Source organism: Muntiacus reevesi, chromosome 2, assembly GCF_963930625.1.
Source record: "Muntiacus reevesi chromosome 2, mMunRee1.1, whole genome shotgun sequence".
In the NCBI taxonomy this organism is placed as follows: Eukaryota; Metazoa; Chordata; class Mammalia; order Artiodactyla; family Cervidae; genus Muntiacus; species Muntiacus reevesi.
In genome coordinates this window covers 210,834,475-210,860,913 of record NC_089250.1, presented here as the reverse complement: position 1 = coordinate 210,860,913, position 26,439 = coordinate 210,834,475, and the positions used below count along the sequence as shown (strand labels likewise).

The 26,439-nt window shown below is 43.3% G+C and overlaps 1 protein-coding gene across 4 annotated transcripts in view; it reads right to left on the bottom strand.

Moving 5' to 3' along the window:
• LOC136160739 (general transcription factor II-I repeat domain-containing protein 2) overlaps positions 1–26,439 on the bottom strand; it is a 46,774-nt gene that overhangs the window by 18,356 nt on the left and 1,979 nt on the right. For 3 of the 4 annotated variants that reach the window (XM_065924781.1, XM_065924783.1, XM_065924785.1), the window contains exons 2-8: positions 11,536–11,639; positions 10,277–10,415; positions 6,062–6,187; positions 3,763–3,967; positions 3,269–3,297; positions 1,845–1,899; positions 1,482–1,525 (exon numbers count right to left, since the gene is read on the bottom strand). In XM_065924781.1, the coding sequence (XP_065780853.1) occupies positions 1,482–1,525; positions 1,845–1,899; positions 3,269–3,297; positions 3,763–3,967; positions 6,062–6,187; positions 10,277–10,415; positions 11,536–11,634 (697 nt within the window). In that variant the 5' untranslated portion in view covers positions 11,635–11,639. The remainder of the gene's footprint in view (positions 1–1,481; positions 1,526–1,844; positions 1,900–3,268; positions 3,298–3,762; positions 3,968–6,061; positions 6,188–10,276; positions 10,416–11,535; positions 11,640–26,439) is intronic. The other variant, XM_065924782.1, reaches the window with a different exon arrangement.

Here is a 26,439-nt window from a genome sequence, read left to right as displayed (position 1 = left end):
TTATTAAATTCTAGTTTTACCCCCTTATGGTAGTAGGTGGTTTAGTTACTAAGTCACGTCCAACTCTTTCTTCCCCAGGGACTGTGTGCCTCCAGGCTCCTCTGTCCATGGGATTCTCTGGGCAAGAATACTGGAGTGGGTTGCCATTTTCTTCTCTAGGGGATCTTCCCGACCGACCCAGGGATCAAATTCTTGTCTCCTGCATTGCAGGCAGATTCTTTACTGCCGGGCCACCCTTTCCCCCCTTAGAGCCAGTTTGCTTTCATCTTTATCTTTCTGAGGTTTGAACTTTAATTTATGTACTTGTTTATTTTAGGTTGCCTAAGCTTTTAACTTCTAATGCTTTCATTATTTTCCCACCCCTTGATTAAACATTTGACTTTTAAATTTTTTTCTATTTTTAACCTCTAACATTTTCCCCTAATGCCATTTTTCTTTTTTCTTTTCTTTTTTGAGAAGTGGGAGAGGCAGGGATGGGGGGTAACTGCTCACATCCATCAAAGAGGGATTTCTTTTCTGCCAATATAGATTATCGTAGTAATGCATGTCTGTTGTAGAACATTTGGAAATTACAGAGTGTAAGAAAGCAATAAAACAAGTTGTTTATTCATACTTTATTCATAAATCAAATTCATAATTCCAAATGTATGTTTAAGACTTTTTTACTTATTTAACAGTCAAGTTCTAATTTCCATACGATTAAAATAATACTTTACCTACAAATATATCTACTTAGTGACCCCATGGACTGTAGCCTGCCAGGATCCTCTGTCCATGGAATTCCCCAGGTCAGAACACTGGAGTGGGTACCCGTTTTCTTTTCCAGGGGATCTTCCTAACCCAGGGATCAAACCCAGGTCTCCCGCATTGCAGGTGAATTCTTGACTGTCTGAACCACCAGAGAAGCCCAATAACATTTTAGTACCCAGTATTTATTGAACTAGAAGACTTTTTTCTAGATATTTGAGTAAAATATGATTCTGCAAATATGGCCAAAGTTGAGGTTAACTGGTTTTCTACATGGATCAATAGATCATCTGAAAATTAAAGACAATTTTATTCATTATTTTCAATCATATACCGTATATTTCCTTTTCTTGTCTTAGTGCATTAACTAGGACTTTCAGTATGATACTGAAAGGGAGTGATGAGAGGGGACATCCTTCCTGATCTTAGTGGGAAAAATTATAGCTTCTCACTATTAAATATGATGTCAGACATAGGTTTTTTGAAGATTTTTTTATCAAGTTGAGGAAGTTTCCCTCTAGTTCTGCTTTACTGAAAGTACCATTTTTACATAAAATGTGAAGTGAAAGTGAAAGTTGCTCAGTCGTGTCCAACTCTTTGAGACTCCATGGACTGTAGCCCGCCAGGCTCCTCTGTCCATGGAATTCTCCTGGCCAGAATACTGGAGTGGGTATTAAAAGGATTCAAATAATAACCTGCTGAATACCTCATTCTACAAGCATCAGGGTACATACCAGAATCTTCCATGGGTTCGGTCTTCACACGGATGGGGGCGCAGCTAAAAGGAGAAAGGCACGCTGGTCAAGATGGGCAGGGAAAGAACTGCCCACAGGCATTTGGACACTGAACCCACTCCCCAGATCTCCGTGTTGTCATGATTCCCCTCACCTCCTCAAGCTGAACGCACAGCTACCTCGACTGTAATTTCGTAAAGTTAAATGACACCACGAAGAAAGTTAAAGGTGTCAACAGAATATAGTTTCATAATCCCAAACACCCCTTTGAATAAGGAACATGTAACAAAATAAGCCATTCCATACTCTAAAAACTAATACATTGGGTTTAGATGTGGAGTTAATTTTCTTTTTGTCCCTTACCTTTCACTTGGTGATGTCACTGACCTATCGGTGTCAGTTACCACCCCAGGCCCACCTGCGCAGGAGTAAGAAGACACACGCTAGCTGGTTTCATGCATCTTGAAACACGATAACATTCAAAGGCACATAAAGGGAAGGGAAATACAGAGAGGACAGAATTCCAGGTTCCAGGTCATCAGAGAAGGGCAGCAGAGGGGCCAGCTCAAAGCAGCCCCCAAGGACTGGGCCACCTGTGTGGGCAAAATGGGGGCTGAGTAGCAGCCTGGGGCCAGAGTGGCCTCCAGCAGGTTACTAAGCCTCCCCGGGCCTCAGTGTCCTCATCTGAGGATGGTGGTTGAGTACGGATTCATTCATCCATGCAAAGTGCTTAGAACAGTGTCCATCACAGAATGTGTCAGCAGTTATCTTCATTATTCTGTAAGGACAATACAGCCACCTGGGACAGCGGTCACCAGCCACCCCTCACCCTCCAGTCCCTCCTTTAAGGTGAGCTGGGCCCCCAGGAAGTCACAACTGCTCCAGAAATACTTGCTCTGTGAGCAGTCCATGCACAGGGGTGTCTCATCACCCTCTGTACCCCGAGGTGCGGACAGTGAGACCCCCGCCCACCCCAGCCACTTGGCTTCTGCACTTATGTAGGCTCAGCACGACACTCTCTTTAGACCTGGTCTTTCATGAACCTTTCACGACCCAAGGTTTCCAACTACATCCAGAATAATGATCTGAGAAAACAAGAAGTGGGCGTAGATGGATCTCTAAATGCTCCTCGTAAGGTTGCTTCTTTTTTCGGTCCCTTTATCATTATGAGGAGAGTATGAGTCGTCCTGGGTTCCCAAACGTAATTTCCACCACCCTGCACATAGCTTTCTGCCTGACCACATGGAATGGGCTTCCTGGGGGAACCAAGCTGTAAAGATCCTGCTTATCTTGGGGGCCAGCTTCTCCAGGAAAGCTCTTCTGACCACACAATTCTAACCCTTTCCCAAGGGCTCTCAGGGTCACCATCCCTGGTTCGCTGAACAGCCTCATCCTTTCTCGCAGACATCTCAGAAACATAGGAATGGCCACACAGCCCGGACCTACTCCTGAAGCCCACAATGCCTGGCCCGCAGCTGGTGCGCAAAGACCAGCATCCTCACATTCCTATGCATGTGGACAAGGGAGGTCTCCAGCCCTGTGAAGGCTGGACGCAGAAGTCCGCTGGCATGCAAGCTGGAGGAGGGTGGTATCTCGGCTCCTGGGCTGGGTGTGTGTGTTTCCCTGAACTGTCGTCCCTGAAAACATCATCCCAGGTCCGGGATCAGAGGGGGCTTCCTCAATGTGGGAAGGGCACAGCCTAAACAAGTGTGAGAATGTGCCAAACTCGCACTTTAACTAAGAAAAGCGAAGTGGGCAGTCACCAAGTAGGAGAAGCTGTCACTTACCTGGCTGATTCGCTGGACCCGGGAAAGGTCTGCAAAAAAACCCCATATGTTAACACTGACATGAACACACCTCCCACACAGAGTAAACATCTGAAGAACCAACTTCTAAACGTAAGGGGACGACGGGCTTCCTTGGTGGCTTAGTGGTAAAAAAATCTGCCTGCCAATGCAGGAGACATGGGTTTGACCCCTGGTCTGGGAAGATCCCACACTACTGAGCCCGCGTGCCCTGGAGGTGGTGGTCGGCAATGAGAGGAGCCACTGAAATGAGAAGCCTGCGCATCATGGCTAGAGAGGAGGCCCCGCTCGCTGCAACTAGAGCAAAGCCCACGCAGCAAAGGAGCCCCAGCACAGTCAAGAGTAGACAAAATTATTTACATAAATACAGCAATCCCAATAAATAAATGTAACGGGACAGATTTAACCAACTGAAATTAAGTTGTCAGTTTATCTTCAGATGAACCAGCTGTGAGAAAAGGGGGAGAGCCTGTCACCTGTTGATGAGGAATGAAATCCCTGCTTTGTTCTCCAAAATCCACTTCAGGATTGCAAGGTCATAGTTCTCAGGGTGTTGGAAGGGGACCCCTTCTGGGAGCCCCTGAACCACTATAGCCTCCTGGTCTGTCAGCATCTTCTCGTAGGGAACAGGTACCATGGCTGTCGTCCCCAAGGCTTTGCCTGGAAGCACCAGCAGGATATCTTTAAATAACAGGAGCATAAAAGACCCTGACAGTCAATTTCAGTTAGTGTCATAAACGCAGGTGGTGACATCTGGCTCCAAAGTTTATTAAAATCCTAAAGTGTTCCCTGCTGCTATATCTCAAGTTTGTAACATTTCCAATCAAAGGGCCAAAAGAATACATAGAATCTGTTTTCCTTTAAATCTTCACAGAAGGGAAAATAACAGATTGGATAATCTATAAAAACATGGAATCAGTATGTTGTACACTGGAAACTAATATAAGGTAAGTCAACTTATATTATATTTCAATAAGTAAACTAAAAATCATCCATTTCTGAAAGAAAAGACAATAATAGGCCTTTTTGGCTCCTCTTGGCGGTTGCACAATGCAGGGTACTCGCCCTGGTGCACCCAGGGCTTCAGGGAATACCCTGCGTGGTTACTCATGATGCTGCCAGCTGAGGATGAAGGCCCGGCCCAAAGCTTACTCCCTATGTCACATGGCGCAGACCAGTCCTTGCCTGTAGAGAGCTGAGGCCTCATGTCCTCCACCACCTGGGGCTGTGACAGTCTCTTTGCACCGCTGGCCATCCCCAAGGTCCTGGAGCCCCGTTTCTCACAGGGAAGTATAACCTGAGACCCTAAGATCCCCTAGCTGGGGTCCCCAAATACAAACACCCACTGCAGGTGTGTGCAGCTGTATAGGAAAGGGGTGCCAGGCCCGAAGAGGCTAACGGGCTTCTAATGCAAATATAACACCTGCAGACATCCTTGTTATCTAGCTTATAAGTGGTTTTTTGTTTTGTGTGTGTGTGTTTTTTTTTAAATGCACTGTGTTGCATGCCAGATGTTACTTCTGGCATAGTACCATGCCCCTGGCAGTGGAAGCACAGATTCTTAACGATTGGACCACCTGGGAACAACCCTATCTAAAGCATTGTGTAGGTATTTAAAAAAAAACAAAACACTGTCTCAGGGAAGTGAGGCTCAGGAGGGAGGGGATACATGTATAATTATGGTTGATTCACGTTGTTGTACGGAAGAAACCAACACAACATTGCAAAGCAATTTTCCTCCAATTAAAAAATAAATTAAAAAAAATTTCTGTCTCCAGGCCTGTGGGGAGACCAGTGACGATGAGGCTGGTGTGTGAACCACCCATGAACATCTGTCATAACTACATGGCTGTGGGCAGGGGGCTCCACAAAGACCGAAGGCTGATGTATACAGAGGTTCTGACAAATGGGAAGAGACCATGTTGATCTGGTACTTAACTGGCTGTTCGCTTGATGAAAATGTGGATTTCTCTAATGTTAGAGATGGTTTATATAGTCACGCTGATAAAATGATCTCTAATACCATCTTTGGCAACAAAGGTCCGTCTGGTCAAGGCTATGGTTTTTCTAGTAGTCATGTATGGATGTGAGAGTTGGACTATAAAGAAAGCTGAGCGCCAAAGAATTAATGCTTTTGAAGTGTGGTGTTGGAGGAGACTCTTGAGAGTCCTTTGGACTGCAAGGAGATCCAACCAGTCCATCCTAAAGGAGATCAGTTCTGGGTGTTCATTGGAAAGACTGATGTTGAAGCTGAAACGCCAATACTTTGGCCACCTGATGCGAAGAGCTGACTCACTGGAAAAGACCCTGATGCTGGGAAAGATTGAAGGCAGGAGGAGGAGGGGACGACAGAGGATGAGACGGTTGGATGGCATCACCGACTTGATGGACATGGTTTGGATGGACTCCGGGAGTTGGTGATGAACAGGGAGGCCTGGTGTGCTGCGGTTCATGGGGTCACAAGGAGTTGGACATGACTGAGCAACTGAACTGAACTGAATACCATTTTTGTGGGCTTCCCTAGTGGCTCAGTGATAAAGAATCTGCCTGCCAATGCAGCAGATGAGGGTTCCATCCCTGGGTTGGGAAGATCCCCTGGGGAAGGAAATGGCCATCCATTCCAGGATTCTTGCCTGGAGAATCCAATGGACAGAGGAGCCTGGGGGCGGCTATAGTCCATGGGGTCACAAAAGAGTTGGACATGACTGAGTGACTAAACAACACCGTCTTCTGTAGTGAACTAGTCAGGGAATGAATGCCTAAGGTGAGCTTTACCGTAACAAAAGCAGAAATAGTCTTCGACAGCTTTTCTGAGGATTTCCGTTTCTCCTGAATCAACCTGCATCCCGCTGGCACTGGCGGGGCCTGGGGGTTTCATCTCCTGCGGCCCTTCGGCAATACCTGTGAATGAGCCATCAGTACAAAGTCAGAAGCCAAGCATCTGTACAGTACATTTCCTTAATATCCATGCTTCCAGCACTGAAAGGAAAAAGGGGAAAAGGAATTGACATAAAACAAGATCTTTTAATTTAAAAAAATAGGGTAAAATAACAAGGTGATAGTCTCTGAAATGACTCTATGGATAAACAATAATTCAACATATGAGGAAACAGAATTTAGCAGTTCAAAGGAAAATATCATAGAAAATTATTTGCTACCTAGTTTGCAAGTGACAGTCACTAGGCAGGAAGACCCTCAGAACTGGAGAGGTTTAGGACCAGCCCCCCAATGATAAGCTCTGAACAAAATCTTAAGATCAATTACTTTTTTTTTTTTTTTGGCCTAACACATGGCACTTAGGATCCTTGTTTCCCAATCAGGGATTGAACCCATGCATCCTGCATTGGAAGCAGGGAGTCTTAACCATTGGACCACCGAGGAAGTCCTAAGATCGATTACATGAAAGCTTTGAAGAACAGTCAAAAACAGGCAAAACCAGAAAGGAATGATGTCCTTGAAAGAAGGCGGGAACACAGGGAGTGAGCTGCACACGGAGCTGGCTTTTCTCCTCTGGGAACTCCTCACTTCCTGTGGGATTCCGGGGGAACTAGAGCTTAACCAAAAAAGCAGCTAGGGGTAAAGAATCTGTCTGCCAACGCAGGAGACGCAAGATCCCTGGGCTGGGAAGATTCCCTGAAGGAGGAAATGGCAACCCACTCCAGTATCCTTGCCTGGAGAATCCCATGGACAGAGGAGCCTGGTGGGTTACAGTCCACGGGGTCACAAAGAGTCGGACACGACTGAGCGCCTGGGCATTAATAGCATCAGTCTTAGCTGAAATGAGGAAATCTACGTCACAGGTCGGGACTGCTGCTGTGGTCGGACAGAGAAGCAGAAGTTCTGGAGAAGAATGAGTCACAAGGCGGCAGACCCAACATCATCACAGCAGCCTCCCTCGGATTCTTGTTGTTTTCGTTGATAAGTCGTGTCTGACTCTTTGCGACCCCACCGACTGTAGCCCCGCCGGGCTCCTCTGTCCATGGGATCTCCCAGGCAACAGTACTGGAGTGGGTTGCCATTTCCTTCTCCAGGGGATCTTCCCGGCCTAGGGATCGAACCCGAGTCTCTTGCATTGCAGGCGAATTCGTTACCATCTGAGCCACCAGCGACGCCTTGACTGGTCCTCAAACTGTGCAAGCATGGGGTGAGGCTTTAAGGAGAAGCAACGTTTGCAAGCTAAATTGTTGGGCAGAGATTTAACAGCCAACAGGGTTTAAACATTTAAACAGGGTTTTGGATTCACCAGGTTCGGGAAGCTTGTTGAACACTTTGTAAAACTAAGGGGCACATGGTAGGAGGAGGGGCCGCCCTCCGAGACTAAGAGAGATGGATGCTCCAGGGCCAAAGGCATCACTTGTCCACATGGGGACCGGGTGACCTGCCAGTAACTTCACCGCCTGCCAGAACAAAACGCAATTTTTTTTTAGCAGACTTTTACAACATAGCATGCATAATACCTGGTATGAAATTTAAAATTAGTAGGGACTTCCCTGGCGGTCCAGTGGTCAAGACTCTGGGCTCCCAGTGCAGGGGGCACAGGTTCAATCCCTGTTTGGGGAACTAAGATCCCACATGCTCTGCAGCACAGTAAAAAAAAAAAACCCCAAAAGCTCCACACACACAAAAACAAAACTTAAAATTAGTAGAAATGTGAAGAAGCAGGAAATTGTGACCCATGATCAAAAGAGAAAAAAAAGCAATTTATAGACTCAGACTCGCTAATGACTCAGTTGAAATGACCAGATGAGGACTTGAAACAACTGCTATAAATACACAAAGGACTTTGTATAGCCGCGGTGAACACAACAAATGAATGTAAGGGGAATTCCAACAGAGAAATGAAAATGCTAACCAGAGAAAGAAGAAAGAAAATGGAATTTTAGAAATGGAAAACAGTTGGGAATGAAAATTTACCCAGATGAATAGTGCCCTGGATATGGCAGTAGGAAGAATCAGTGTCCTCAAAGAAATGCCAGTAGAAACTATCCAATCTGAAGCTTGAATACAAAAAGAAAAAGGGAACATACACACAGAAGAGGAAAGACAGCCTTAATGACCTGTGAGTCAATAAAGAGCAATTTTCCCTCTCTGTGTAAATGAAGAGAATCGGAATAAACATTTGAAAAGATGACGGCCAAAAGCGTCCACCGCTGACGAAGACATCAACCTGCCGATTCGATAAACTCCACAGACCAAGTAAGGTAGGAACAAAGAAGGTCATAAATGGGCATTTCATGGTCAAATGGCAAAAAACCAAAAATGAGACAGAGCTAGGGAAAAACATACGTTACCTTCAAGGGAACAAGAATAAGAATTCTAACCTAATTTTGTTATCGAAAACAGTGGCAGCCAGGAGACAATGGAATGAAACTTGTGAAGGGCTGGAGGAAGGAAATTCCCTGGCAACCCAGCAGTTAGGATGCCAAGCTTTCACTGCCGAGGGTGCAGGTTCAATCCCTGGTTGGGGAACTAAGATCCCATAAGCTCTGTGGCATGACCAAAAAAGAAAAGAAGGCTGGAGGGAAAAAAACTGTCAAGCCAGGTTTCATAGCAAGTAAAAAACAGTCTTCAAAAAAAAAATAGGAACCTACTGTATGGTGGCCCAGGGAACTATACTCAATAACCCATAATGAAAAACAACCTTAAAAAAATATATATAAACATAGCTATAACTGAATCACTTTGCTGTACCCTTAAAACTAACATAGCATTGTAAATCAACTGTACTTCAATCAAAAAAAATTCTTCAAAAACAAAAGCAAGGAGAATGATGTTGGCATGATAGCAGATTAGGAAGCAACGGGCCTTCTGTCTTCCACAGATACACCAAATTAACAATATACAGACCAGAACACCTCTGTGAGAACTGCAGACCATCTGAGAAGCTATGGCACCCCAGCTAATAGAAAACCAAGATGAGATTTCAACATAGGCGTAGGAAGGTTCTCAGCCCTTGGTGTGCCTGTGTGTGCCTCTCCTTCTACGTGGCATAGTGCAGAGCAGCTGGGAAGGAACCCCTAAGTCTGAGGCTCCTCCCTTGGGGTGCAAACACAAGAGTGGACTGTGTGTTCAACCTTTTGGCTTGTCTGGGAGTTGCTGGACGAACTGATTTCTATCTTGCCTGACTCAGAGCACACGACTTAATTCAGAGCTGCAGTTCTGCGGGGAGACACCAGGGGGCGAAAGAGATTCAAAAAGATTTGAGAGGTTCTAGAACAGACAGCCGGAGAAGGCAATGGCACCCCACTCCAGTATTCTTGCCTGGAAAATCCCATGGACGGAGGAGCCTAGCGGGCTGCAGTCCATGGGGTCGCTAAGAGTCAGACACGACTGAGCGACTTCACTTTCACTTTTCCCTTTCATGCATTGGAGAAGGAAATGGCAACCCACTCCAGTGTTCTTGCCTGGAGAATCCCAGGGACGGGGAGCCTGGTGGGCTGCGGTCTATGGGGTCGCAGAGGGTCGGACACGGTTGAAGCGACTTAGCAGCAGCAGCAGAACAGACAGCGGGTCGAGGGGTGGTCTTCCCTGCCTGGAGCCAGTAAGCAAAAACGGAAGAGGTCTTGGACTCAGTGTTTTGTTAGGTCAAAGGGATGTGTCCGAACCATTTTTAGGATAATGCTGATGACACCTTAGAAGAAAACAACACACAAGTCTTGCCTGCAAATATTCTAAGATTTATAAATACAAAGGGGTAACATCCTTAACGTGTGTGCATGCACAGTGGCTTCAGTCTAGTCCGACTCTATATAGACTGTAGCCCACCATCTGTCCATGGGATTCTCCAGGCAAGAGGACAGGAGTGGGTGGCCATTCCCTTTTCCAGAGGATCTTCCCCACCCAAGGAGAGAACCCAGGTCTCCTGCATTGCAGGCAGATTCTTTTCCACTGAGCCACCATGACGACATCGTAGAAGAAAACAATATATAAGTCTTGCCTGTAAATATTCTAAGATTTATGAATACAAAGGATAAAATCGTTAACACCTACAGTATTTTGCAAAATCCTTCTGTAAATCCGTCCTGGCGTTGACAAAAGCACGTCCTTTCTCTGTTCCAATAACAAACACGTCCGCTTCATACATTGCGATGCAGGCCACTTCCGCCTTGGACTTGGCCAGTTCTTTACACTGAAATGAAAAAACAGAATAAAATATTATCTGCATGGATGGATCCCAATTTCGTGGGGCCTGGGAGGTCTGCTTTAAGAAAAAAATACAAAATTACAAAAAAAAAAAAAAAGAAAAAGAAATCGCTCTAGCTGAGTTTTTCCTGGTCCAGGATCCAATCCAGGGTTGCACTTTCTGTTTGCTGTCCTGTCCTTCCAGTCTCCTTCCATCTGGGACAGACAGATCACCTTTCCTTGTCTTGCAGGAGACTGACATGTATGGAAGTGCAGCCCAGTTATTTTCCAGGTGTCCTGAAATTTGGGTTTGCCCCATGCTCCCTCCTCAGAGGCATGAATGCCACGGGAGCAGTACCGCTGCTTCTCAGCGCCTCCTGCCGGGAAGCTCCAGAGCTCCCTCTGGCCCATCTCTGCCCGTGTTCCTTTTGGTCACTTGATTAAGAAGGTGGCTGTCAGGTTTGTCCACGTTTATAAAGTTACTGATCGGTCCTTTTTTAATCCATAAGTATCTTGTAATCAGATGCTCTGAGATTATGTAAGTTAGTTAGTGTTAGTCCCTCAGTCGTGTCTGACTCTTTGTGACCCCATGGACTGCAGCCCGCCAGGCTCCTCTGTCCGTGGGATTCTCCAGGCAAGAATACTGGAGTGGGTAGCCATTCCCTTCTCCAGGGGGTGTTTCCCAACCCAGCAATCAAACCCAGGTCTCCTGCATGCCAGGCAGATTCTTTACCATCTGAGCCACCAGGGAAGCCCCTGAGGTTATGTAAATTCCCCTCAGATTTTTAGCCACTGGGTAAAGTTTATACATTGGATGTAAATAGATGCATATAAATAGATTATTAATTGACCTTTGAATTTAAACAAAAAGTATTTTCAAACAAGGTAACAGAAATGTCTGCATTAAATTTTCAGATCTGGAGAGCTTACCTTTATACGATTCCATCCATAATGTAGGAAAACAGTTCTTAATTATCTGACAAGCCCACCATTCTTTCTTAAAAAGGGTATGTGTACACAAATAGGATTTAACACTGTAGCTGAATGTCAAACGTGTTGGTGAAGTGTTTCATAATTCAGCAGTGATCCAACCAGATGACATTTTACAGAACTGGAAACCATCTTACCATGGACTCAAGAGCAGACACGAGGAACGTCACTACCATCCTGCTCTCCGAGGACTCCTCATTTGCAGTGGGCAGGGTGGACATTGCTACTTGTGCCATGATCCCTGGGAAAGAAAAGTATTAAGAAAATGAGTGGTAGAAATTGTGTCCTGCTCAACACGTTTAGAACTGGGAGGGTCCTCACAGGTGACCTAGTTCAAACCTTCCTTTAAAGCTGACACTTAACAACAGTACATGGAGGCTTCTCTGGTGATCCAGTGGTTAAGAATTCACCTTCCAATGCAGGGAACTCTGGTTTGATCCCTGGTCGGGGAACTAAGACCCCACAAGCCAAGGGGCAATTAAGTCTGCATGCTGCAACTAGAGGAGACTGTTTGCCACAACAAAGACCCAGAGCACCTCCCACCTCTTCCAAAAGGACAGTATATGATCCAGTTGGCATGTATGGATGTGAGAGTTGGACCACAAAGAAAGCTGAGTGCCAAAGAATTGATGCTTTTAACTGTGGTGTTGGACAAGACTCTTGAGAGTCCCTTGGACTGCAAGGAGATTCAACCAGTCCATCCTAAAGGAGATCAGTCCTGAATATTCATTGGAAGGACTGATGCTGAAGCTGAAACTCCAATACTTTGGCCACCTGATGCAAAGAGCTGACTCATTTGAAAAGACCCTGATGCTGGGAAAGATTGAGGGTAGGAGGAGAAGGGGATGACAGAGGATGAGATGGTTGGATGGCATCACCGACTCGATGGACATGGGTTTCAGTGAACTCTGGGAGTTGGTGATGGACAGGCAGGCCTGGCATGCTGCGGTTCATGGGGTTGCAAAGAGTTGGACACGACAGAGCGACTGAACTGAACTGAAGATCGTGTATTTCCCACTAAACCTAGACATGTATTTCATTAAATAAATTCGGGTATTACACTAAAGAGGCATGCTAACTGTCTCCCAAGTGAGGAGGAGAGAAGGTAATTTCTCTTACTGATCCAGTGTGGTTTTGTCTGATTCCAGCATTGTGGTGACTGACACCACATTCCGGTCCACATACACAGAAAAACGAGAGCAGTGGGTTTGTGTACTAGAGACTGGAAGAGAAAAAAACCCCTTCCTTCCTCTCCTGTTAGGCCTTCTCCTGCAGTGAAGGCTCATTCTAATTTTTGCTAAATTCTATATCAAGTGAGCATTAGAACGCTTCTTTGAAAAATTTTCTGCAGCACCATAAAAAGAGTTCTTTGAAATAGAGCATGCAGTGTATTAATATCTGTCATGTCCTGTCCCGGCAATAGCTGTCTTAATTATGTTTGTAAGCAAAAGATAAACAGATCAACATAATTATGTATGTGGGAGGAAGCCCAAAGATCTATGAGCATGAAGGATGGTGGTCCTACAAGGCTATTCAGAAGTATTTGCAAATGCTTCCTCCTGAATTGATTTCTTGACCACTTGAAGGTGTGTGGCCACGTGCCTTGTGCTGGCCAAGGACATCAGGGAAGTGACGTCACCTCCACGCTGGTGATTCCACCATACTCCCTCTTCCTCTGCAGTTTGATCTGTCAGGTTCCATGTGATCAGGTCCCAGAGAAAAATGCAGCTCAGAGCCACAGCCAACTCACAAGAGACCTCCAGTGCAAGCAAGGAATCAGTCCTTGCTCCCTGAATGCACCCAAATCTGGTGGTGTTTTTGACCATCGTTTACCCTAGTCAATCTGCATGGACAAACCATGCTGAAAAGGAATTCTAAAAATGTAACTCCTCATCTATTTAGATTTTCTGAAGCCACTGGAGGATCCTTGAGGATCTCTTATGTTAGAGTCAAAGCCTCCCTGAGAAAGAAAGTAGACTAGCGCACACAGAGCCATTAGGATGCAAATTGTTAGAATTAAAGGTTTTTTTTTTTTTTCCACAACTCTCCCTATTATGAAATAGAGCATAAGAGTGTGACATCATACCGAGCAAGTGAGCTAAGTCACTTCAGTCGTGTCCGACTCTTTGCGACCCTGTGAACTCTAGCCTGCCAGGCTTCTCTGTCCATGGGGATTCTCCAGGCAAGAATGCTGGAGTGGGTTGCCATGCCCTCCTCCAGGGGATCTTCCTGACCCAGGGATCAAACCCACAACTCTTATGTCTCCTGCATTGGCAGGCTGTTTTTTTTTTTTTTTTTACCACTAGAACCACCTGGGAAGCCCAAGAACATGAATTAACAGACACGACCTGGGCATGAACAGGTGAGGAAATACACTTCGACTTGAAGTTTTTATTTATTTGCAAATTGATTTATGTACTAGGCATGCCACTTAGGCATGCTGGATCTTAGTTCCCTGACCAGGGATGGAACCTGTGCTCTCTGCAGTGGAAGTTTGTAGTCCTAACTACTGGACCAGCAGGGAAGTCCCAATTTGAAGCTTTTAAACAATTATCTTAAAATCAAGCCTTTGACTCTCTTCTGGTTATCACACCCCTATTTGAGAACAAACAGAAGTTGGTGACTATTGCTGGTCATCACAAGGACTCTGTTTCAGCAACAGAGTTGGAGTCAGAAAAAGCAGCAAACAGGATAACCTGGAAGAAATGGATGGATTCTTAGAAATGTTCAATCTTCCAAGACTGAACCAGGAAGAAATAGAAATTATGAACAACCCCAATTACAAGCACTGAAGTTGAAGCTGTGATCAAAAATCTCCCAAAAAACAAAAGCCCAGGACCAGATGGTTTCCCAGGAGAATTCTATCAAACATTTAGAGAAGAGCTAATGCCTATCCTTCTAAAACTCTTTCAAAAAATTGCAGAGGAAGGAACACTTCCAAATTCATTTCATGAGGCCACCATCACCCTGATACCAAAACCAGACAAAGACAACACAAAAAAAGAAAACTACAGGCCAATATCACTGATGAACATAGATTCAAAAATCCTCAACAAAATGTTAGCAAATATAACTCAGCAACATATCAAAAAGCTCATACACCATGATCAAGTTGGGTTTACTCTAGGGATGCAAGGATTCTTCAATATACGTAAATCAATCAATGTCATACACCATATTAACAAATTGAAAGATAAAAACCATATGATATCTCAATAGATGCATAAAAGGCCTTTAACAAAAGTCAGTACCCACTTATGATTAAAACTCTTCAAAAAATGAGCATAGAAGGAACCTACCTCAACATAGTAAAGGCCATATATGATAAGCCTACAGCAAATATTATTCTCCATGGTGAAAAACTGAAAGCATTCCCCCCTAAGATCAGGAACAAGACAAGGGTGTCCACTTTCACCACTATTATTCAACATAGTTCTGAAAGTCCTAGCTATAGCAATTAGAGAAGAAAAAGAAATAAAAGGAATCCAGATCAGAAAAGAAGCAAAGCTCTCACTGTTTGCAGATGACATAAAACTGTACATAGAAAACCCTAAAGACAGTATCAGAAAATTACTACAGCTATTCAGTGAATTTAGCAAAGTTGCAGGATACAAAATCAATACACAGAAATCACTTATATTTCTATATACTAACAATGAAATTCAGAAAGAGAAATTAAGGAATCAATCCCATTCACCACTGCAACAAAGAGAATTAAATATCTAGGAATAAACTCACCTAAGGAGACAAAAGAACTGTACACAGAAAATTATAAGACACTAATGAAAGAAATCAAAGATGACATAAACAGATGGAGAGATATTCCATGTTCCTGTGTAGAAAGAATCAATATTGTGAAAATGACTATACTACCAAATGCAATCTACAGATTCAGTGCAATCCCTATCAAATTACCACTGACATTTTTCACAGAACTAGAACAAAAAATTTCACAATTCATATGGAAACACAAAAGACCCCAAATAGCCAGAGCAGTCCTGAGAAAGAAGAATGGAGCTGGAGGAATCCACCTTCCTGCCTTCAGACTATACTACAAAGCTACAGTCATCAAGAGAGTATGGTACTGGCACAAAAACAGAAATACAGATCAATGGAACAAGATAGAAAGCCCAGAAATAAACCCACGCACCTATGGGTACCCTATTTTTGACAAAGGAGGCAAGAATATACAATGGGGCAAAGAGAGCCTCTTCAATAAATTCGTGCTGGGAAAACTGGACATGTAAAAGAATGAAATTAGAACACTTCTTAACACCACACACAAAGATAAACTCAAAATGGATTAAAGACCTAAATGTAAGACCAGAAACTATTAAACTCTTAGAAGAAAACATAGGCAGAACACTCAATGACATAAATCAAAGCAAGATCCTATATGACCCACCTCCTAGAGTAATGGAAATAAAAACATAAGTAAACAAGTGGGACCTGATTAAACTTAAAAACTTTAAAACAGCAAAGGAAACAGTAAGCAAGGTGAAAAGACAACCCCCAGAATGAGAGAAAATAATAGCAACTGAAACAACTGACAAAGAATTAATTTCCAAAATATACAAGCAGTTCATACAACTCAATACCAGAAAAACAAACAAGTCAGTCATAAAGTGGGAAAAAGACCTAAACAGACATTTCTCCAAAGAAGACATACAGATGGCTAACAAACACATGAAAAGATGCTCAACATCGCTCATTATTAGAGAAATGCAAATCAAAACTACAATGAGATATCATCTCACACCAGTCAGAATGGCTGCTATTAAAAACTCTACAAACAATAAACGCTGGAAAGGGTGTGGAGAAAAGGGAACACTCTTGCACCATTGGTGGGAATGTAAATTGACAGCTACGATGGAAGATGGTATGGAGATTCCTTAAAAAACTAGAAATAAAACCACCATATGACCCAGTAATCCCACTTCTAGGCATATACCCTGAGGAAACCAAAATTGAAAAAGACACATGTATCCCATTGTTCACTGCAACACTATTTACAATAGCTAGAACATGGAAGCAACCTAGATGTCCATTGACAGGTGAATGGATAAAGAAGTTGTGGTATATATAAACAATGGAATATTACTCAGCCATAAAAAGGAATGCCTTTGAGTCAGTTCCAATGAAGTGGATGAACCTAGAACCGAATATACAGAGTGAAGTAAGTCAGAAAGAGAAAGATAAATATCGTATTCTAATGCATATATATGGAATCTAGAAAAACGGTACTGAAGAATTTACTTACAGGGCAGCAGTGGAGAAACGGACATAGAGAACAGTGTTATGGACATGCGGAGAGGGGAGGAGAGGGTGAGATGTGTGGAAAGAGTAACGTGGAAACTTACATTACCATATGTAAAGTAGATCGCCAATGGGAATTTGCTGTATGGCTCAGGAAACTCAAACAGGCACTCTGTATCAACCTAGAGGTGTGGGATGGGGAGGGAGATAGGAGGGAGCTTCAAAAGGGAGAGGATATATGTATACTTATGGCTGATCCATGTTGAGGTTTGAGAAAACAACAAAATTCTGTAAAGCAATTACCCTTCAACTAAAAAAAAAAAAATTGAAAAAGAAAAAGCAGCAAGCAGCACCCGGAAGGCACTTGTGTTAAGTCTTAGAAACTCTTTCCTCTAGCGTCTAGATTCCATGGTTATCACTTGGCACATCAGACCAAGGAAATGCGTATCACAAAGTATGAAACCGCAAAGGCATGGTATGTTTCCCACTTACCACAATGTTCACTTAGATTATGCTCTATCCTTATTACTTTGGGAGCTCAGAATACTTTCATTCATAATTCTTATCTTGCCTACTATCCCAGACAGAGAAAAAGGAGCAGATGCTTTCTCAGGTCACAAACATGTTGATTCATCCATGCAAAGCTAGAACCAGGGCAACTTTCTGCCTGCTGCTGTTTCCACATCTCACCTTCAATTGCCCTAGGTTGGCTAAGATGTCCCAGGTGGTGCTAGTAGTAAAGAACCTGCCTGCCAGTGCAGGAGACATAAGAGACAGGAGTTTGACTACTGGGTTGGGAAGATCCCCTAGAGCAGGGCATGGCAACTCACTCCAGTATTCTTGCCTGGAGAATCCCCGTGGACAGAGGAGCCTGGCAGACTACAGTCCATGGGGTCCCAAAGAGGTGGACATGACTGAAGTGAGTTGGCATGCATGCATGCATTGCTATGATGTCAATCACATTCAATGTGTGTTAAGAAATGGGGAAAGACAGGGTGGGACGAATTGAGAGTAGCATTAAGATATATACATTATCGTGTGTAAAATAGCTAGCTAGTGGGAAGTTGCTATGTAACTCAGGGAGCTCAGCCTGGTGCTCTGTGGTGACCTAGAGGGGTGGGAGGGAGACGTAAGAGGGAGGGGATATATGTCTACATATGGTTGATTCATGTTGTTGTACAACAGGAACCAACACACTGTAAAGCAATTATCCTTCAATTAAAAAAAATTTACAAAAAGAATGGGAGGGATGCCATCCTAACAGCCTGTGGGGAAGCCACAGGAGATGAGAGCTCCCGCCTCATTATCAGAACTTTCGGGACCATCTCAGTACTTTTGATGGGAAGAACCCTGGAGGTGGTGGAGTCCTGTCGGGCTCCATGGGGAAGGCTGATTCTGTCTGGGGCCTTCTGCTCTCTAGAAATGGCTGCATCTGGATCACTTCCCACAGAGCCCTTAGTCAACATGGCGCATGGAACATTCCCTGGACCCCTAACCCGTGACTGCATCCTCTCCTCCGCCCTTTGCCAGAAAGAAACTGTCATCACACCGCCGCATTAACGGTGACCACGTGAGGACACACCAGGCCGGGTGGTGACATGAGGTTCCCGAGCACGAGGCCTGATGGGCGGGTCCTCCCAGAGCCGGGGGCCGAAGGCCAGGCTGGGGGCGCCCCAGACCACCGGCCAGCTCCGAGACCCCGGTGGGCTGCCCTCGGCCGCCTCCTCTCTGATCAGAGACACCCAATCAATCACTTCCCAGGAAGGGTCTTTTCACCTCTGAACTTTTATGAGCCCCCTCACCTTAAAATCAAGGGAACCACACATTTATAGGAGTCTATGAATATGTAATGTTCAGAACAGGGAAATCTACAGAAATAGAAGTAGACTGGTGGTTGCTTAGGGCTGGGAGGTGGGTTGATGATAAATGGTATAGGGTTTCTCTTCAGGGGTGATGAAACTATTCTAAAATTGTTTGTGGTTACGATTGCCCAACTACATGCATATATTAAAAGCCACTGCATTGTATAATTTAAACGGGTGAATTTTATTTCAAGAAAAGGAAAGGGAAATTCCCGGGCAGTCCACGGGTTAGGACTTGGTGTTTTAGTTAGGACTGCCAGGTCAGGGGGTTCACTCCCTGGTCAGGAAACTAAGCTCCCACAAGCCAAGCTGTGGGCCCAACAACAACAACAACAAACTATTAAAAAATCAAATGACGGAACTTCCCTGGTGGTCCAGTGGTTAAGACTCTGCACTTCCACTTCAAGGAAGGGGCTGGGGTCGATCCCTTTTGGGGAAATAAGGTCCTACATGCTGTGCAGTGTGGCCAAAAAATTAAAAACTAGAAAGAAAATCAAATGAAATCAAAGAGAGGTTGGATGGTAAGAAAGGAAATTAACACTCACCAAACATACACCACACGCCAGTGCTTTTCTGATCATCCAATTTGATACTCACACACTGTCTAAGGTCCCATGGTAACACACAGGATGACTCGTGGCAGAACAGGGGCTGGGAACGCAGGGGAGGAGCGCATGGCAAACCAAGGAGCACAGGGAGCTTAGATCAAGGACCTCCGAGGGCAGGAGCCCCCTGGTTAGAGAGACCATGCGTCGTGGGCTAGGATAGACCTGGTGCACCTGCCTTGCAGGTAAATTATTAATAGTCCTCCCTTCTCTCCCTTGTGGCTCAGACGGTAAAGCGTCTGCCTGCAATACGGGAGACCCGAGTTCGATTCCTGGGTCGGGAAGATCCCCTGGAGAAGGAAATGGCAACCCACTCCAGTATTCTTGCCTGGAAAATTCCATGGACCGAGGAACCTGGTAGGCTACAGTCCATGGGGTCACAAAGAGTCAGACAGGACTGAGCAAATTCACTGCTCTCTCTCAAGGGCCTGGAAGATGCATTGTAACATGTTTACATGTGGATGGTTTGTGATATGAAAAAGATAACAACCACTTGAACATGATGTCATGCATCCTTTAAAAAAAACTGGTGTTGTTTTGGCCAAGGCGTGGCTCGTAGGACCTTAGCTCGCTGAGTGTGTGTGTCTGTGTGCCCTGTTGCTCAGTTGTATCTGACTCCTTTTGGCCCCGTGGACTGTAGCCGGCCAGGCTCCTCTGTCCATGGGATTCTCCAGGCAAGAATACTGGAGTGGGTTGCCATGCCCTCCTCCAGGGGATCTTCCCGACCCAGGGATTGAACCCAGGTCCTCCATAGTAAAAGTGCCGAGTCCTAACCACCGGACCGCCAGGGAATTCCCCTTAAAAATATTTTTAAAAATTAAAGTACACTTTACATAAAGTTCAACCTTGTCTAATGTATGGTTCTGTACGTTTTTAGCATGTAGCCACCACTGAAATCATGGTACGAACAGCTCCATCACACCCCAGATTCCTCCACGACTCTTTGTGGTCAGTCAACAGCCCCACCCCAACCTCTGGCCAGAACTGATCTGTTTTCTGTCCCCACAGTTTTGCTTATTCCTGAATATCACATAAATGGAATCCTACACTGTGCTGGGGGTGTATCAGTAATTTGTCTTTGTTTTATTGAATATTCCACTGTAGGGATGAAACTCAGTTAAATTAATTCTTTTGCCATTTACAGAACTTTTGGGTGTCTGAAGTTTTTTGATGATTATGAATAAAACCATAAATTAAAAGACACTTGCTCCTTGGAAGAAAAGTTATGGCCAACCTAGACAGCATATTAAAAAACAGAGACATTACTTTGCCAACAAAGATCTGTCTAGTCAAAGCTATGGTTTTTCCAGTAGTCGTGTATGGATGTCAAAGTTGGACTATAAAGAAACCTGAGCACTGAAGAATTGATGCTTTTGAACTGTGATGTTGGAGAAGACTCTTGAGAGTCCCTTGGACTGCAAGGAGATTCAACCAGTCCATCCTAAAGGAGATCAGTCCTGAATATTCATTGGAAGGACTGATGCTGAAGCTGAAACTCCAATACTTTGGCCACCTGATGCGAAAAGCTGACTCATTAGAAAAGAACCTGATGCTGGGAAAGATTGAAGGCGGGAGGAGAAGGGGATGACAGAGGATGAGATGGTTGAATGGCATCACTGACTCAACGGACGAGTTTGAGTAAACTCCGGGAGTTGGCGATGGTCAGGGAGGCCTGGCGTGCTGCAGTCCATGGGGCTGCAAAGAGTCAGACACGACTGAGCAACTGAACTGATGAATAAAACCACTATTGTGTCAACCTAAGGTTTCATTTCTCTTGTGTAAACACCTAAGAGTCGGATTGCTGGGTCATATATCTTGAGGTTTTTTTGTTTGTTTTTTTTAGCTTTAAAAGAAGTGAAACTGTTTTCCAAAGTGGTTTACCATTTTGTATTCCTACCATTTTGTATTCCTTTTGTTGTTGTTCAGTTGCTAACTCGTGTCTGACTCTTTTTGATCCCATGGACTGCAGCAGGCCAGGCTCCCCTGTCCTGCACTATCTCCCGGAGCTTGCTCAAATTCATGACCATTGAGTCAGTAATGCTATCTCACCATCTCATTCTCTGCCGCTCTCTTCTTTTGCCTTTTTAAATCTTTCCCAGCATCAGGATCTTTGCCAATTCCTACCACTAATATATGAGAATACAGTGAAAGTGAAAGTCGCTCAGTCGTGTCTGACTCTTTGTGACTCCATGGTCTATACAGTCCATGGAATTCTCTAGGCCAGAATACAGGAGTAGGTAACCTTTCCCCTTCTCCAGAGACTCTTCCCAACCCAGGAATCGAACCAGGGTCTCTTGCATTGCAGGTGTATTCTTTACCAACTGAGTTACCAGGGAAGCCCTATGTGAATATATCCCTACCACTAACATGTGAGAATTCCAGTTGCTCTGCATCCTTGTCAACATGCAGTACTATCAACTTAAAAAAAATTTTTTTTAGCAGTTTTAATAGGTGGGTAGTGATATCACTTTGCACTTTTAGTTGGCAATTTCCTAATGACTAAAGATGCTAGGCCTCTTTTCATATGCTTTTCTGCCATCCATATAGCTTATTTAGTGAAATGTCTTGTTCAAATCTTTTGTCCATTTTGAAACTAGATTATCTGCTTATTTTTTATTATTGAGTTTATAGATTCTTTATATTTTCTGGATACAAATCTTTTATGTGTGATGGGCAAATATTGGGCTGGCCAAAAAGTTTATTCAGGTTTTTCTATAAGATGGTATGAAAAAAAAAAAAAGATGGTATGGAAAAATCTAAATGAACTTTTTTTACCAACTCAATCTTTTCTATATTGGGAAATGTAGCACCCCAATGTTTTGCTATAGGGAACAGTATACAGAGATAACTGATAAAACTTTATGATGTTTATCAGTAATCTAAGGATGATGTGGCCACTGATACTTTATCTCAAATGGTTTAGAAAAAAATAAAACTTCTTTTTACCACACTTGCAATTTTTCTGTAAGTTTGATATTGTTTCAAATTTCTAAAAATTATTTTTTAAGCTTACATCAAATATACACACATTTCTGTTTCTTAAAATTGTACAGTCAGAGGGTTTTATAATTCCTTTAATAAGTATTTAGACTGTATCATTAAGAATTCAGATTAAAATACTTCACGTGAAAGCCCCAACTTGAAATAATTTTTATTTATGCAAAATCCATCTATTGGCAAAGACAGAATTTCACTCCTATTTCTTTTCTATATTTTTACACATCACCTGCATTACTTGGTTGAAATATTAAAATCTCTTTCCCATTGTAAATTATAGAAATCTCACAAGGATTTTTAAATCAGCTTTTAAACATATTGAACATTGGCCAACTTCTATCTTGCTGTTGATGTTTAGTCACTAAGTCATGTCCGACTCTTTGCAACGCCCTGGACTGTAGCCCACCAGGCTCCTCTCTCTGTCCATGGAATTCTCCAGACAAGAATACTGGAGTGGGTAGCCATTCCCTTCTCCAGGAGATCTTCCTGACTCAGGGATTGTACCTGTGTCTTCTGCATTGCAGGCAGATTCTTTACCGTCTAAGCCATTATTAAAACTGTGATGAAGAAGCTGATAGTCTTTTTATTATTATTATTTTTTGATGTGGATCATTTTGAAAGTCTTTACTGAATTTGTTATAATACTGTTTTTGTTTTATGTTTTGGTTTTTTGGCTGCACTCCCCGACCAGGGATCAAACCCAGACCCCCTACATTGGAAGTTGAAGTGTCAACTATTAGACTGCCAGTGAAGTCGCAAGAAACTGATATTCTTGACCATCATCTTTCTGAGTCAATTAATTCAAATACTGCTTAAAAACAAGACTCTCTCTCATTCGGCAGGGTTGCGTCTTCCAATGGAAGTAGGTACACCAAAAGGCAAATTCAAGTATGGTCAACACTGTTGGAGGAAGCAATAGACACCTTTCCCAGAGGGAACATTTTTCTTCTATGATTTCTTTAATGTTTTAGGAGAGAGGCTTTTCTAGCTCTTAATCTGCATGTGCAACTTTGCTGACACTGCACACTTTTTTGGGTAAGTAGTTCTGAAATGTGTCAACCACCCTTGGCAGGTTCTGTGTTGTCTATCACCAGTCCATCCCCTCTTTGGTGGTGGTTTCCCTTTTGTCTTAGAATTCTGCCATTGACAGATATGTCCTTAGAGTTCATGTCTTCTAGCCACAACTTTAATACTTTTCAGCCTCTCTAAAGCCTTCTCTTGGCTGGTCTCTTAGCAACCACTGGAGTCCTCAATGCCACAGTTTGGTGACTCTCGTGTTGATGACATGAATTCTGGATTCATCGTGACCTTGCTGTGATCTCTTGCTAAGCCCCTCAGAGCCAGTTTTCCCTGCAGTGTTGACATGGGTCATTGTTTCCACCATTAATTATCCAATGATGTAGTGAGAGGCCATAATGTATGAAAAATACACATTTTAAAATAATATAATCAGACTTGATGTTGTGAGATGCTCACACTGACAGCCACCAGAGATGAGCCTACTTAAAGGACTGGCATATTCCAGGCTCTTATCTTATGCTCGCATCCAATCTATAATCACACCACAATAATCTCTGAGAGGACTGTGATGCCAAAACTTTAACAGAGAATAAAATAATTCGCAGAATGAAACTAGCTGGAACTCCAAAAAGATCTTATCAATGGGCATCAATGGTAGTAATTAAAAAAAATGAATCTTTTGTAATTTAATTTTTAAAATGAATGTTTTATAATTATCGCCTGCTTGCACCCTTTACTTAACAACAAATAGAGGCAGGAGCTTTGTCTTTTATACTTTATGCTTTAGAACACATCATGCGTTAATAGCACATCAAAGCTAATGAACCATGATTATAAGCTAATTTTGTGGTTTCTCACCTTGAGATCATTGAGGGGGAAAAAAAAACCCCACTGCATTCTAATAAAGCTAAAAATCCTAGACAATGAGAGCTAGTACCACAGAGTTCAAACCCCCAAAGCCAATACAGTGATTGAAGTTCAAAGTACTGGATATGTTCATTTAGATCACAGATTTTACATCGTGCTTAACTTTTTGCTTTTTTAAGACTGGAGATGTAAACTAAAACAACTCTCAAATCTCAAAACTTTCCCAGAAATCTTTGATTTCCCAGAAATCTTTCTCTCCTTTTCAGTGTTATATTTTACTAATGAAAAGCAAACATCAAAACCAGACTGCCTCCTATTTTGGTAAATAAAGTTTTATTGGAACATAGCCACGCTCATTGGCTTACATCTTGTCCATTGACTGCTTTTCCAAAAAGGCAGGGTTGCAGGTGACAGAGACCACATGCCCTCAGAGCTGGAAATATTATTTGACCCCTTACAAAAGAAAAGTTTGCTCATCCCTGTTCTAGATTTCATTTCCACCACTTATAATTTTCATCATTTGGAATGGCACCCACTCCATTTATCAAAACTCTGAAATCTTGAAACAGACGCCTGCTTTACTTTTTAAGCTGTTTCCGATTTTCCTCTCCAAAGGTTTATTTGTTCAGGTCCCCGAGGACTTGATGTTAATTAGCAAGTTCCTAAAGTGCCAACTTCTCTCAGGTCTACAGTCAATGGAAACTGCAAACCCAAGTGTACCTATTCACCATTCAACAGAAAAGTACTGAAGTGGTCAAGAGGTACCAACTCCCAGTTATAAAATAAGTAAGTTCTGAGGATGCAACAGACAGCTTGGTAACAATAGTTATAATGTGTGCATGTGTGCTCAGTCATGTCTGACTCTCTGAGACCCCATGGACGGTACCCGCCAGGCTCCTCTGTCCATGCGATTTGCCAGGCAAGAATACAGGAGTGGGTTGCCATTTGCTTCCACAGGGGATCTGCCTGACCCAAGCATCGAACGCACATCTCCTGCGTCTCCTGCATCAGCAGGTGAATTCTTTACCACTGAGCCACCTGGGAAGCCCATAGCTAACAATAACTGTACTGTATATTTGAAAGTTGGGTAGAGAATCGATCTTACCAGGAGAAAAACAAATTGTAACTATGTGATGTGATGGATGTTCACCAGTCATTTCACAATACATACATATGTCAAATCACTATGTTTTACTTCCAAAACTAATACAATGTTATATGTCAATTATATCTCAACCTGGGGAAAATATTCTAAAAAAAGGATAACAACAAATTTCAAGACAACAAGGACTCTTCTGGAAGGACCAAGGAGTACAGAAAAGAACTAGAAATGTAACCTATTTTCAATGTCAAAAAATGAAAAAAAGAATTAGTTAAAATTAAATGCTTAACAAATAGTCAAGTACTTCAGCTTAGCCAAACAAATCCCTAAAATTTTAAAAAATGTAATGCACACCTGCTGTGTGAAAACATATACTGCTGACAGGAAGGACAAGGGGGCAACAAAAGTGAATAAAACCCACACCCTGTGTTCTGGAGTGAGACAGACTAGCAAAGACACAGCAGAATAGCAGGTGATAAAGGCAAAATGAGAGCCAGATGCTCCTGAAACGGTTCAGGCTGCTGTCAACAACGTCGGGGATGAGAATGAAGGCATGTGAGCAAGTTCTGAAGCCTGAGAAAAAGTGAAGAGACCATCCAGGCTGCAGGTGTAGGCAAAGACCCAGAGCTCTGGGCAGCAAACATTGGGGCTAAATAACAGGAAGGCAGGAAGAACAGAGACCCACTCCAAACGGACTGACACCTGCAGTTGCCTGGCGCCAAGCCCTGTGTCCACTGAAGGCAAGATGGCCAGTCACGCAGACCAAACCTTCCTCTCCAAATGTAAGAAAAGAGAAGAGCCTGCTCAGTTCTTCACTTGCAGCTGTGAGCGATACACAGTTTCCCAATTCTCAATTTTATATCTACATATCTGTTTACTTCAAATTACCAGCAGGAAACTAAATGGTGACATTTTTGGCCCAGCAATTCCACTCCTTGGTACATACTCATGAGTTGAAAACAAATGTCCACACACACACACACACAAAATGTGAACATGGATGTTCACTGCAATATTCATAATAGCCAAATAGTGGGGAAAAAATTCATCATTTGACAGAAAATGAAAATGTGGTATACCCATACAATGAATTACTAGTCAGCCATAAGAATGAATGAATGAATGAATGACGCCAGATCTCAAAGATCCTTTGATGATTCTGTGCTTAGGAATGATCTGGAACAAAAACTATTTGGAATGTCAGAGACATAGGAACAAAATGCGTATTAGCAGTGTCCATGGCTGGGGTGGGAAAGGGGTACAACTGTCTTAGTGGATACGGCATTTCTTTTGGGGTGATGAAAATGTTCTGGAATTAGTGGTGATGGCTGC